Source organism: Ranitomeya imitator, chromosome 4 (assembly GCF_032444005.1).
Source record: "Ranitomeya imitator isolate aRanImi1 chromosome 4, aRanImi1.pri, whole genome shotgun sequence".
Lineage (NCBI taxonomy): Eukaryota > Metazoa > Chordata > Amphibia > Anura > Dendrobatidae > Ranitomeya > Ranitomeya imitator.
Window position 1 is genome coordinate 510649683 of NC_091285.1, and position 15560 is coordinate 510665242.

At 42.2% G+C, this 15560-nt stretch overlaps 1 protein-coding gene across 1 annotated transcript in view; it reads right to left on the minus strand.

Moving 5' to 3' along the window:
- SLC27A2 (solute carrier family 27 member 2) overlaps nucleotides 1-15560 on the minus strand; it is an 84857-nt gene that overhangs the window by 16215 nt on the left and 53082 nt on the right. The window contains exons 6-8 of the mRNA XM_069766076.1: nucleotides 12795-12885; nucleotides 8674-8872; nucleotides 3399-3496 (exon numbers count right to left, since the gene is read on the minus strand). Coding sequence (XP_069622177.1) covers nucleotides 3399-3496; nucleotides 8674-8872; nucleotides 12795-12885 — 388 coding nt within the window. The remainder of the gene's footprint in view (nucleotides 1-3398; nucleotides 3497-8673; nucleotides 8873-12794; nucleotides 12886-15560) is intronic.

Genomic DNA, 15560 nt, shown 5'->3' on the forward strand with positions numbered 1-15560 from the left:
TAAGTGAATAGTTACCCTCGAGTGGAGATGTCCTCTATGCTCAATGTGAAGTGTATACACACACTGTGTGTATTATATAATTATATGCACACACATACAAAATCCCAGGGAACCCATTAAGCATGGTTATCAAAGGCTTGTTTGAAAAAAAATTATCTTTTTCAAAAGTAGCACCACTCTTTACTTTCAGCTGAATCTAGTATCACAGCCCAATCTTTTTAATTTACATGGGAATTAACTGCAAAGCCAAACAGTCCATTCACACTCATTTACAAAAGTGGTGCCACTAGTGGATGCTATGCTGGAGTATCTGAAGAGGAATAACCTCATGACCCAGTATCAGCACGGGTTTACTAGGAACCGTTCCTGTCAGACAAATCTGATCAATTTCTATGAAGAGGTAAGTTCCGGACTGGACCAAGGGAACCCAGTGGACGTACTGTATATGGACTTTTCAAAAGCTTTTGATACGGTGCCACACAAAAGGTTGATACATAAAATGAGAATAATGGGGCTAGGGGAAAATATATGTAAGTGGGTTGAGAGCTGGCTCAGGGATAGGAAACAAAGGGTGGTTATTAATGGAGCACACTCGGACTGGGTCGCGGCTAGCAGTGGGGTACGACAGGGATCAGTACTGGGCCCTCTTCTTTTTAACATATTTATTAATGACCTTGTAGGGGGAATACAGAGCAGAATTTCAATATTTGAAGATGACACTAAACTAATCAATACGGAGGAGGACAATTTTATATTACAGGATGATTTATGTAAACTAGAAGCTTGGGCTGATGAATGGCAAATGAGCTTTAATAGGGATAAATGTAAGGTCATGCACTTGGGTAGAAGTAATAAGATGTATAACTATGTGCTTAATTCTAAAACTCTGGGCAAAACCATCAATGAAAAAGACCTGGGAGTATGGGTGGATGACAAACTCACATTTAGTGGCCAGTGTCAGGCAGCTGCTACAAAGGCAAATAAAATAATGGGATGCATTAAAAGAGGCATAGATGCTCATGAGGAGAACATAATGTTACCTCTATACAAGTCACTAGTTCGACCACACTTAGAATACTGTGTACAGTTCTGGTCTCCGGTGTATAAGAAAGACATAGCTGAACTGGAGCGGGTGCAGAGAAGAGCGACCAAGGTTATTAGAGGACTGGGGGGTCTGCAATACCAAGATTGATTATTACACTTGGGGCTATTTAGTTTGGAAAAACGAAGGCTAAGGGGTGATCTTATTTTAATGTATAAATATATGAGGGGACAGTACAAAGACCTTTCTGATGATCTTTTTAATCATAGACCTGAGACAGGGACAAGGGGGCATCCTCTACGTCTGGAGGAAAGAAGGTTTAAGCATAATAATAGACGGGGATTCTTTACTGTAAGAGCAGTGAGACTATGGAACTCTCTGCCGTATGATGTTGTAATGAGTGATTCATTACTAAAATTTAAGAAGGGACTGGATGCCTTTGTTGAAAAGGATAATGTTACAGTTTATATATACTAGATTCCTTGATAGGGCGTTGATCCAAGGAAGTAGTCTGATTGCCGTATGTGGAGTCGGGAAGGTATTTTTTTCCCCAATGTGGAGCTTACTCTTTGCCACATGGTTTTTTTTGCCTTCCTCTGGATCAACATGTTAGGGCATGTTAGGTTAAGCTATAGGTTGAACTAGATGGACTTAAAGTCTTCCTTCAACCTTAATAACTATGTTACTATGTTATTTCTGGAAAAAATGAAGACCCTTTTTCATCCTTGGAATGCCCCATTTGTTTATAAATATAATTATACTATCCTAAAGGCACTTAAAAGTTATGAATTTTTGTATTATACTTCTTTACCTTTTGTTGCTTCGTTCTTACTTAACACCATGCTGTAATGCAGTTTCTATGCTCAATTCTTGTTCCTTTAGAAGCTGCTTTCAACTGCTCAGCAGTATTTGTACAACATTTTCAAACAGTCTGTTTAAGGAAATTGCCCTTTATAGTACAGGTTTGGGGATCAAAGAGGCTTAGGCTATGTGCACACAAAGTCTTTTTGCAAAGTTTTCAGAGCAGAAGCTGGGCAAAAACGTCACGTTTTTGAAGAGTTTTGAGAAGGATTTGGGATGTTTCTGCTCAGTTTTTGCTCCCAGACCTCCTAAAAAACACTCGGTGTGCACATTCCCTTAGTCAAGGAAAGTCTCATCCTGTGACTGAATGTAATGAATGGATTCTCCCCGAGTTGCAGTTGAAAGGATCTTCTAAATGAGCATGAATTGATCATTGAAAAAGCACAGCATAGTAGTGCGAAAGGAGGTGGTGGTGCACCATATTACGTGTGTTAGGTCCGAGCATTCCTACATGAACAGTTTCCTGGAAAGTGGATTGGTCATCGTGGGCCAGTTGAATGGCCACCAAGTGCTCCCAATCTGACCTCCTTAAGGTACCTTCACACTCAGCAACTTTACAACGAGAACGAGAACGATCCGTGACGTTGCAGCGTCCTGGATAGCGATCTCGTTGTGTTTGACACGCACCAGCGATCTGGATCCTGCTGTGATATCGCTGGTCGGAGCAGAAAGTCCAGAACTTTATTTGGTCGTCAGATCAGCGTGTATTGTCCTGTTTGACAGCAAAAGCAAAGATGCCTGCAATGATTTACATGGAGCTAACGACCTGTGACGACCTGTGAGAACGATAAGTGAGTAACCCTTACGTCACTGGATCGCTCCTGCATCGTTCTGGAGCTGCTGTGTTTGACATCTCTACAGCGACCTAAACAGCGACGCTCCAGCGATCTGCTCGTTGTCTATATCGCTGCAGCGTCGCTGAGTGTGAAGGTACCTTTAGACTTTTATCTTTGGAGTCATCTGAAGGCAATTGTCTATGCTGTGAAGATACGAGATGTGCAGCATCTGAAACAATGGATACTGGAAGCCTGTGCTAGCATTTCTTCTGCGGTGTTGGTATCAGTGTGTCAAGAGTGGGAGAAGAGGGTTGCATTGAAAATCCAACACAATGGGCAGCACTTTGAACACATTTTATAAAAGCGGTCATAAACTTGTAAATAACTCGTGAAAGAATAAATTTACGTTATAACCAAGCACACCATTGTTTTTCTTGTGAAATTTTCAGTAAGTTTGATGTGTTACATGACCCTCTTCCCATCGGAAAAAAATAAAGTTGGATCCAAAATGGCTGACTTCAAAATGGACACCATGGTCACCACCTATCTTGAAAAGTTTCCCCCTCCCATATACTAATGTGCCACAAACAGGACGTTGATATCACCAACCATTCCCATTTTATTTAGGTGTATCCATATAAATGGCCCACCCTGTAGATACAAGGCATTATGTCTCATATTGAGTACCCAACACTTGTACTAATTTCAGTCCTCCTTACTTGGCACGGGTACTCCATACACATTCACTTCTTCAATGAAAGTCACAAGACCTAAGATATCGGCGACCTCTGTGGTAGCAACGTTTTCTCCTTTCCACCTGAAAAAGCAGATTTAAAAGGTTCTTAGCAATTTTGTCACTGAACGCAGTAGCAGAACTTAATCTGAAATAGCAAAAATTGTAGAAAAAAGTGGGCACTCACCATCTGCTAATATTCAGTCTTTATTGTGATTGTGCCACATGCCAAATGCAGAAATAGCAGGGAGAAACGTGATATAAAAAGACGACGATCGTTTCGCGTTGCTGCGCTTCCTCGGATCTTGATGCAGAGTGTGAGTGAGAAGACTCTATATAGCGGAAACCACCACCAGGTGGCCACTCACTCACCTGCATAATCACAATCCTACTAGTCTAATAAAAACATACAAGTGATTAAAAACAATGTGAGAATAAGCACCTTACATGAATATGAAATCTTGAACATGAACTGTGCAACCAACATCATATTATATTGCCAACTCTCCATTATAAATCTACTGACATATCCAGTCTCTCGTTTAACCCCAAGGGTCCTGTAGCATTAACCCTCATGATCCACTTCCCCTCCCTTCTCAGAAGTAATTTATTATGATCTCCTCCCCGATCAGACAAAGCTACTGTTTCTAGTCCCATAAATCTCAAAACTGACGAATCCCCTCCATGATGTGAACGCATATGTGATGTTAACCGAGGGACACCCTTATCAGTGCTGATCGAATTGAAGTGTTCTCTGAACCTCACAAACAACGGTCTAATAGTTTTCCCAATATAGTAAAATCCACATGGGCAGAACAAGGCATATAACACATATGTGGTCCTGCATGAAATGAACTGCTGCACTTTATGTGTGACAGGACCTAGCCTTATTAGTTTGTCAATCATGTGATACCCACAAAAATTGCAGTGACCGCATTTGTAGTTCCCTTGAGGGGTCCCGTCCTGAAGCCAATTAGATCGGGTTGTACCTTTAGTCTGTTTTTAAGGGTTAAACGAGTGAACAGCGATCAAGAAAAATGCAGGCAACAGACGCGTGAGTTATATGACAGGTTCAGTGCTAGAGGTTACCCCCGGTCAACTTTAGATAAAGCCTTAGTCAGGGCTGACAAATCAGATGTCAAATCCTCACAGGGAGCACATAAAGATAAAGGGCAGAATAGATTTACTTTTCGTTTTACCTTCGGACCCTTGGATTCGGCAATAAGAACAGCAGTCTGGAAGAACTGGCACATTTTAGAAAGAGATCCTGCATTAACTGAACTGGCCAGCAGAGGCCCCTTATTTGCGTGCCTTCGGGGTAAGAATTTAAAACACATTTTAGTTCATAATAATATCGGTACAATCCGATCTAATTGGCTTCAGGACGGGACCCCTCAAGGTAACTACAAATGCGGTCACTGCAATTTTTGTGGTTATCACATGATTGACAAACTAATAAGGCTAGGTCCTGTCACACATAAAGTGCAGCAGTTCATTTCATGCAGGACCACATATGTGGTATATGCCTTGTTCTGCCCATGTGGATTTTACTATATTGGGAAAACTATTAGACCGTTGTTTGTGAGGTTCAGAGAACACTTCAATTCGATCAGCACTGGTAAGGGTGTCCCTCGGTTAATATCACATATGCGTTCACATCATGGAGGGGATTCGTCAGTTTTGAGATTTGCGGGACTAGAAAGAGGAGCTTTGTCTGATCGGGGAGGAGATCATAATAAATTACTTCTGAGAAGGGAGGGGAAGTGGATCATGAGTGTTAATGCTACACAGGACCCTTGGGGTTAAACGAGAGACTGGATATGTCAGTAGATTTATAATGGAGAGTTGGCAATATAATATGATGTTGGTTGCACAGTTCATGTTCAAGATTTCATATTCATGTAAGGTGCTTATTCTCACATTGTTTTTAATCACTTTTATGTTTTTATTAGACTGGTAGGATTGTGATTATGCAGGTGAGTGAGTGGCCACCTGGTGGTGGTTTCCGCTATATAGAGTCTTCTCACTCACACTCTGCATCAAGACCCGAGGAAGCGCAGCAACGCGAAACGATCGTCGTCTTTTTATATCACGTTTCTCCCTGCTATTTCTGCATTTGGCATGTGGCACAATAAAGACTGAATATTACCAGATGGTGAGTGCCCACTTTTTTCTACAATTTTTGCTATTTCATGGATTATATTTCTGTAGCAGCACCCAAGTTCTGCAAGTGGCACACACGCTGGATATCTGACACACACATGTACAGGTGTTTTCACTAGCGGTGGTGCAGCAATCTGTTTTTTTTTTTGCTTAGAACTTAATCTGAAATTCTGTATTTCCTGACAACAGTGAATTGCTGTGGGTAACTACTCTAGATATGTGAGCTGCATAACACGCTTTCATTTCTAAATCCAAAATGTTCTAATTGAGACCTAGAGACTATATGCAACACAGCCAACATCTTGTCATGTTAGTGATGTCAGCCTTACATGGCATGAAATGATAAGCCATAGAATGTAAGTCCGCAAGGACAGGGTCCTCTCCCCTCCGCACCAGTCTGTCAATGTAAACCTGTTTACTGTAAACGATATCTATAACCCTGTATGTGACCCCTTTCTCATGTACAGCACCATGGAATTAATGGTGCTATATAAATAAATAATAATAATAAGCAATATTAATATCCAGACTCAAATGGAAACAAGAAATTTTAAAAGGACATTACCAACGCCAGAAGTTATTTAATAACTGGGTGCGAGTCAACCTCTAGGACCCCCAGACCTGCTTGGATAGGATCCCCCAGCCTCTATATTTAGGTGGAGAATGGAAGCTACCGTATTTCCGTTACTCATATAGTAGTCATATCCTCATATAGTAGTCATATCCTCACCCAGCAGTCTGTGACTTCTACATGTCAGTGTTTTAGCTGCTCTTATAGAAGTGAAAGGAGATATCCAAGCACATGCACAGCCACCTGTCCATTCACTGTACACCTGGATGTGGCAGCTGGAGGTACAATTGAGATCCCCGACCCAACCTATCTGGTGATGCAGCCACTGAATGGACAGTTATTCCCACACATTGCGCAGCTCTCTCTATTCACTTCTATAGGAGATATGTAAACAGCCAAGCAAGTCACTAGGCGAGTGAGGGGTCATTCTGGTGACAGACACAAGAGACACCTCAGGGGTGCACACCTATCAGACTCTCACTCAAATTTGTCTGAAGGAGGAGACAGTGAAACAGCCACTGATTGGCCACCGGGATCGCGTGACTTAATGTCATGTGAGCTCCAGGAGAGCCAGTGCCAACACTGCTGAGACGGTGCCAGCTCCGGCAGTGAGTATAGGTGTTTTTATTTTACTTGGGGGAAGCCTAATGGTTGAGAAGGAGTTGTTAGAGTTAGTGGATAACCCCTTTAAGGCATACCATGTAAAATATACTATAAATGGTGTAAGGGAGAGAAAATGGTAGGCTTTTCCTACTTACCAAGAAAAATGCACACAGTGATGTCACAAAAAGCATAAAATACACACAGGGGCAGACATATCATTGGTGCAACCTGTGCAGCCCCAAAGGGGACCAATGGGTAAAGGAGCTCATACACAAAACTTGTACAATTGTGTATTATGATGAGCTAATTGACTGCAAAGGGCCCATAAACTCAACCAGAGCTTTTAGCAGCAAAGGGTTAAGGTACCGTCACACATAACGATATCGTTAACGATATCGTTGCTTTTTGTGACGTAGCAACGATATCGTTAAGGAAATCGTTATGTGTGACAGCGACCAACGATCAGGCCCCTGCTGGGAGATCGTTGGTCGCTGAGGAAAGTCCAGCACTTTATTTCATCGCTGGACTCCTGCTGACATCGCTGGATCGGCGTGTGTGACGCCGATTCAGCGATGTCTTCACTGGTAACCAGGGTAAACATCGGGTTACTAAGCGCAGGGCCGCGCTTAGTAACCCGATGTTTACCCTGGTTACCAGCGTAAACGTTAAAAAAACAAACACTACATACTTACTTTCAGCTGTCTGTCCTCGGCGCTCTGCTTCTCTGCACTCCTCCTGCATCCTGTGTCAGCGCCGGCCAGCCAGAAAGCACAGCGGTGACGTCACCACTCTGCTTTCTGGCTGACCGGTGCTGACAGTGCAGAGGAAAGCAGAGCGTCGGAGGACAGACAGCTGAAGGTAAGTATGTAGTGTTTGTTTTTTTAACGTTTACGCTGGTAACCAGGGTAAACATCGGGTTACTAAGCGCGGCCCTGCGCTTAGTAACCCGATGTTTACCCTGGTTACCCGGGGACTTCGGGATCGTTGGTCGCTGGAGAGCGGTCTGTGTGACAGCTCTCCAGCGACCAAACAGCGACGCTGCAGCGATCGACATCGTTGTCGGTATCGCTGCAGCGTCGCTTAGTGTGACGGTACCCTTAGAAGTGATTTGATAGGCCAACATAGAAGGCAAAGAGCTGCATGGCTGGACTTTGATGTCAGTGGATGCTGGAAGGTGCGGATGTAAAGCATGTGCAATAATCATCCTGTGCATTACTGTTGTACTGTGAAATCACTGGGTAATATTATCTTACTAATGATAGATCCCTCTTTGTTTGGTTTCATAACTGAGTATAACATCTTTGTGTTGTAACGTCATGTAATATCACTGTGCACTGACAAACAGGGACAGAAAATGGCCCCTGTGCAAGAACAAAATGAATCAGCAAAAGAGTATACAGACATTACAACATGGGATCACAGCTGATTCTTTTTGTGAGGTAAAACATTTCACTGCCTGTTTTTAAACAATGTTTTGCTTCAAAGAAAGAATCATTTGCGATCCCCTGCTGTAATGTCTGTATACGCTTTTGCTTCCTCCTCTGCCCTGGAGCTGTAGTACAATCAGACCATGTTCCTGTACAGTCAGACACAGTCATTACACAGTACACAGTAGGGGCACATTTATAAGATTATCTCAGCACAGGAACATTTTATTTAAACACATCCAATTGTGGAACTGATTATTATTCCAAGATCTATTGATTAAAATGAACTTTTGTTTGTGGGAAAACCCCTTTAAGTATTTGTAAGCAAAACCAGGAGAAGGTACAAAATGCAGAAGTGGTGACACGTTTCTATTATACTTTTCCTCTGACTGTTCCACTCCTGATTTTGGCTTATAAATATTGAAGTAAAAAACGCATCAAATACTCAACGTGTGCAAATGGCCTAAAGGTGATTTGACATTGAGATCTGACCTGACCTGAAAGTGTCTCCCACTCTGTCATGGAAATAGACAAAGTTTTGCTGATCCACCATTAAAATATCGCCAGTGTTAAAATACATGTCTCCTTTCCGGAACACATCCCTAAGGATCTTCTTTTCTGTATGACTCTTGTCTCCAGCATAGCCCCCAAATGGAGAAAGTGTTGTGATCTTGCTGATAAGAAGCCCGGGCTGACCTAATCGCATACAGAAAGGGGGAATTAAATGTAATTCATGTACATTAGGGTTTGTTATCTGATCCCATACAATAATTTAATCTAAAAAACAAAACAGACATAACAATTCTTCCAGAAACAGCACCACTCTGGACCATACACTGAGCCTGATATTGCAGCTTGACCCTATTTTGCTATATTCATATACATTTTTCACTTCATCCATTTTGCATCGGATTTTTTCTCATACAATTTTAAAAACTGAAGGAGTTAAAAATGTCTGAACTTTTATTTATCCATCAAATCCTTTATTCAGACATCACTTTTTTATGCACATGTTTTTTCCGTGTTTTTCATGGATAGAAAAACATGGAGTCTATTTTTGAGCCGAGACATGGATTAAAATTACCCATAAAAGTCTATGGGTCCATAGAAAAAACACTGATGGTACTGTGAGGCAGTGAGGGGATCATATACGTTGGCCGGTATGTGTCATCCAGGATGCGTATAGAGACATATTAAATCTGCTGGAGCACATTGTGATTACAGAAAAACATCTGTGATTAAAAGGAAAAGTAAAAGTAAGTGTGGATTTGGTCGAAGTAGTTGACCAAGTCAGATTTTAGGAAAACCCGACATGGGCTGTCAGTTTTGTTTTGCAAGCTGCAGAGCAGGAGGCTCCGTGCAACCCAGGCCTGTATGAAGCTAACACAGAGCCAGGGACTTCAAAGCGGCTGATGCACCCAAGGGGTACAGCGGTGCAATTGCCCACGGCAAAGGGTTTGCGCACAGACTGGAGGACATGGCTGCGAACCGAAGGATATCGTTTACCTGTTTATGTGAGTTTTTGCAATAAAGACATTTTATGTTGAAGTTTCTCGGGTCCCTGCCTATCTGTCGCACTGTGTGAACCCCGCTGCACTACAGTACAAACAAACACTGGCCAAAAACTAATGTCACCCAGTTCTAAAACACTGAAGAAATATAGAAAAATCTGCATGTCTGAATGAGGCCTTAGAACTGGATCAGTAAAAATGTAAGAAACATAGATGGAAAGCTAAAATAAAAAAGTCTTCTGTTTTTCATCCATTTTTGAAAAGTCCCTTTAATGTTTGAGACTGATCCACAATACAGATGAGAACAGACGTGCTCAGAGTCTCATAGACCGGACACACAATGCGATTATGAATCAATGAAACCAAACTTCCTTAAGGGTACATTCCCACGGTCATTAAACGCTGTGGAATGGACGCTGAATATATCTGCAGCGTCCAACCCGCAGCGCCAAGATGGTACAGCATAGTGGATGGGATTTCAAGAAAACCTGCACTTAATACGCACGTAATTAGGAAGATAATGCGCTTTTACCTCATCTAATGAAAGTCTATGAGTAATTTACTCAGCGGAGACTGAGTGTCTCCGCTACATAAATTGACATACTGCGGTCTGGAAAGACGTGTCGCATGTCTGTCTCTGCGGGTGAGCCGCGGGCATCGGTGCACGTGCAGCGCCCCAGAGACCTGGTCGTTGCAGTATGACGCTCTGCCACTAAGGGGAGTGATGGTACGTCTGATGGCACTGAAGGAGTTCTCCTGACCAGGTATCACCAGAACACTTTACACTTCACACTCCGGCCACTAGGGGGAGCAAAAGGCTTTATTTATTGGGCCACTCCTCACACTGGTAAAACTAGGGGTCGGGGAGGAGGTTAGTTAGAAGCTGACTGGGTTGGATTCAGGCAACATCCCGTGGCAAGGGGTGTTGCAGGGAGAAGACACAGGGGGGTCCCTGTCAGGCGTGGGAACCTGGCAGGTGCCTAGCAAACAGAATAGAACATAACGGAACCGCGCCTGCACACCCCGCGGCGGTATCCAAGAGAGAGACACGAAGGGAAGGATATTGTGGAACAGTGTAAACGAGATCAAGCACAAAGGAGTACCAGTAGGAGTCGTGCCGTGAGACCGAGGCAACATCCTACTGAGGCGCGTAGCCAGTGGCCGGAACACCGCGGGAGTAACTGACTCTAGGCCTTACTTCGAACTCCACAGGACAGTTAATTATAGGTTGGCTGTCTCACCTAAACACCTACGAAGACATAGGGGGCAACAGTGGGAGAGGGGCGTCTCTAGGGTCCCGGAAGACCTCCAGGCCTTCCCGTCATACGGGTGCGTCCCAGCCATAACATACCTGGGGGACGTTGAACTAGAAAGATCTGGAACCAAAGAAAGAGAGAGAGCTGTAGAGAACGAATGAGAACAGCAGTTGTGAGGACTATTCCGAATGCTCAGCAGGGTAGGACTACAACACACAGGCGCTAGTGGTAGGCAACGATTTCCATCTGCGAAGGAAACTCTGGATGTGCCCATCGGACCGGCCGGTCTCAGATGGCCCTGTTAAGCGTGCTCTGGATTGCGGATCCTGAAGTCTTCAGTAAAGAGGTAAAGAGACTGCAACTTTGTGTCCTCGTTATTGACTGCACCCTACACCATTACCATCTACCTTACTGGGAAGCCCTGGGGACATACTTCACCTGTGGGAAGGTATACCATCCAGCTGCCATTCCATCACCCCAGCGGATCCCACAGCAGCGTCGGTCACCCTGACCGAACACCACAGGTGGCGTCACGAACCCCTGACAGACTGTACCACCTTTATTGGACGCCCCTTAGCAGGGTCGCGGACCGGGTCTAGCCACCGTGACAGCCTCAGAACCGAACCAGAGAGGCCCAGTACCGAGAACTCGTGGCCCTGTGTCTGGGGGCGCTCTACACGCATAGTGGGCATGGGATTTCTTGAAGTCTCCTCCACTGTGCTGTAACATCTGGCCGCTATGGGTTGGACGTTGCTGATGTATGCAGCGTCCAACCTGCAGCGTTTACTGACCGTGTGCACATACCACAATATATCTGCAAACAGGAAATCACTTTTTTTTTCCTTCCCGGAATACAACTTTCAATTAGCTTTATTTCAAGTGACAAAAAAAACGGATGCAATGAAAAAATGCATAAAAAATGCATGCGGAAAAAAAAGCATCAAAAACCTATGTAAAACGCAGATAAAAACGCAGGTGACCTGCAAGTGACTTCAGATGCAGATTTGGTTCAGATTTCACCTGCGTCAAATCCTAAACAAGCACTGAGCCATTCCTGATCGTGTGCACATACCCTAAGCAGTCTTAACCTTGAGGGTATGTCCACATGTTCAGTATTAGGCAGCGCTCTGGACGCAGCACATGTTCTCTGTGTCCAAAGCGCTGCTGGATTTTGAACGCAGGTGATTCCGCATGTGTTCATTGAACCGTGCAAAATTACCGAACCCAATACATTGTACGGGTGAAATTTGGAAAGACGTGCCATATGTCCATCTCCGCAGGTAAGCCGCCAGCACAGGTGCATGCATAGTGGGCATGGGATTTCAAATCCCATCCACTATGCTGTAACATCTGGCCGCTGAGGCAACTGCAGCGTTTACTGACTGTAGGAACATACCCTGAAATTAAAACTCTGGGGGCTCCTAAAAGAGTGGGGGGAGCCTGAGAATTTGCCCAGTTTACTCTTACTTCCCCTTAAAATCAGCCCTGCATATCAGTTCCTCTAAACTTCTGCAGTTAAGAGACCTTTGATAACATTATGGTCACATGACTATGAAGTCACCAAAGGTCCTTATGCAGTCTTAACCTGGAGATAGAAACACAAGGGGCGCCTAAGAGAATGGGAGCCCTAGACGATTGTCCAGTATGACTCCCTCTAATTCTGGCTCTGACTGTAACTAGGGATTATTTTTGGAGTAGGGCTTATTTATCAAGCATACTCTAAAAATCCTATAAAATCATGTTAAGGCTTTTTTTCAGGGTAGGTCTTATTTTCGGGGAAACATGATACCTGCTATTAACAAGACGTTGCCAAGAAAGGAGTCCATATATGATGATTCAAGCATAACTTACCCTTCTTTGCTCTGACACAGCGTTCCTTGGCATCTTTCACAGGCTCATCTCTTTCAATATCATATTTGATAAATTCATATGGTAATATTTTCTGTTAAAAGGAAATGAGCTAAGTTAGTATTAAGGAATAAACAAAGCCATAAAAATGTTGAATGTATTCACTGTCATTAGTAGGAAAGTACCTGAGAGTATAGAAGAAACAGGATGTGAACATTTTGGGATTGGGAAATAGAAATAAAAAGCTAGAGGTAGAGAGAGGGTGCTATCTTCATAATGAACTTATTACCCCTAGGTCTTCAATGGTGACAAGGTGGCATCCTTTACGTCTAGAGGAAAAAAGGTTTCCATCATCACAGACAGCGATACTTCACTGTACAAGCACTGAAGCTATAGAACTCTCTCTCGGCCACGTGATCTTGTTATGGTTGATTCAATAAGAAAGTTCAAGGAGGGCCTGGATGCCTTTCTTGAAAAATATAATATTACAGGTTATTGGGTACTAAATTCTATGATGGGAAATTGATCTAGGGAACTACTGTGGTCTGATTGTTGTATGTAGAGTCAGGAAGGAGTTTTTCCTCTAATATGGAGCAGTGCGCATCTGCCTGATGGGGTTATTGCTTTCTTCTGGATCAATATTTTAGGTCATATGTTGAACCCAATGGACACCTTAAAACCATGACACTATTTAGGTCACACTATTTAGTTGAAATAGACACGTAAAATACAATGGTAAAAGATTATTATAGTGAAAGATTAAAGATTTGGGATAAGGAAGGTTGATCAGATATTTAAACAGGTTGAGGTATTTATGTTTGAAAATATACAAAAGAGGATTAATTTACTAAATAGCATGCGTGATTATAATATATGCATTTAAAGCAATCAGTAATGAGCACTAAACTAATAATAAGGAAATCTTCATTGCCTCTCAAATTAAGGGATTAAGAGATTAGAGAATGCAAGATAAAAAGGGACAGAAAAAAGTAATGTACAAAGAAAAGATCGCCGGAACGCAATTATTAGATATTATTAAATTAAAAAAAGGTGTGTCAATGTATACTTATTACATAAATAATTCTTTGTATACAAGGGAAGGAAGTTGGAGTCTAAAGTGCTGCAAATAAAAAAAACTTTTATTGATACAAATAATTCTGAATTGAAAATGACTATCTTAAACTCTATAGGTGAGGTATAACAGTGGCTAACATAAAAAACCCCAAAAATAAGATAAAGATTAAGTTTTATTAAGTACATTAAAAGGACTAACAACAACAAACATACTAGAAAGACAAAAGGTGCACACTAGGTTGCCCTATAGATCTAATGCCTAACCTGTTGCCTGCCTACCAGCGAAGATTGGAACCCCATATAGACGCAAATGGTGCCCCCGCTTCTCGGCAGCTGTCTCTAACTGCCCTGTAAAGCTCTAGATGCGTGATAACATCAATCACACACAACCCATAAATGGTGGGTGCCAATCTGGCTAACCACCATATGAAACAGGCTTGCAAAAATTGCACTAGTAGCAGCAAGAAAAAATGCCTTAAGAAATTTGTATGTGCACAGGAAATTACAAAAATAGTGAACCTAGATGCATCCTAATGATATAAGAAGATAGGACTTGTTGATAGATAAAAATGAAGAAAACTCCAAAGTAACACTAAACTGTCTCCTGATAAAGTAGGGTGCAAACCTCCGCTGTGTAGGCAGGTGTTCAGTACACCTGCCTACACAGCGGAGGTTTGCACCCTACTTTACAGCAGATATGGCGCCCCCGCTACTAGGCGGCTGTCCCTAAGAAACCCTGCAGATCTACTGGTTCTAGAAGAAGAAAAACAAACTATCAAATTCAAATTCAATATGTTTAGGCATCTGCATGCCTAAACATATCTCATAACACACAGCCCCAAAGGGTGTACTATTAAGGCACATGTTATGATAGCAAAGCCAAGATCTAATCCAGATATTAGCAGGCAATGGTATCTTGTAATTGCAATCCTCCTGCAATAAGGAACAATGTGTGGCCTATTTATAATAAAAAAAAAAAAAAAAAAAAGTTCCTCGCATCATGTTCTCATACACTTTATGCAGTATTAGCCCTCTGTGTCTGTACTGCTACATACTTAGGCAGTTAACTAGTTCATGCAGCTTTACATGAACACCCGAGCCTTACACTATGGCTGGTCCGAATAACTAAAGCAATTGTTACCATCCACCTCTCGTGTCTCCCCTTTTCCCCATAGTTTGTAAGCTTGCGAGCAGGGCCCTCGTTCCTCCTGGTATCTGTTTGAACTGTATTTCTGTTATGCTGTAATGTCTATTGTCTGTACAAGTCCCCTCTATAATTTGTAAAGCGCTGCGGAATATGTTGGCGCTATATAAATAAAAATTATTATTATTATATTATTATTATCTTATGATCTTAATCCTCCTAATCACAATACGTGAGCAGTAAATATTTTGTTGTATGTATTTATTTTATTCTTTAATTAAGCAAGTTTAAAAAAAAATCAAGCAAACAAGTTACCTGTTTTTATTCTGTGGATAATTATTCCGCAAGAAAAAAACAAAAAACTTGACATGTGAATAACCCCATAGACTATAATGGGTAACCATAAATAATAGATGTGGAAATGGGACCAAAAGCACTATTTATTTAAAAAAAATATTTATTTTTTATGCAGTATATGCAAGGATAGATTATATCCTGTTCATTATAATGACTAAACCACATGAGAATAATATCTTGACAATTGTAATCCT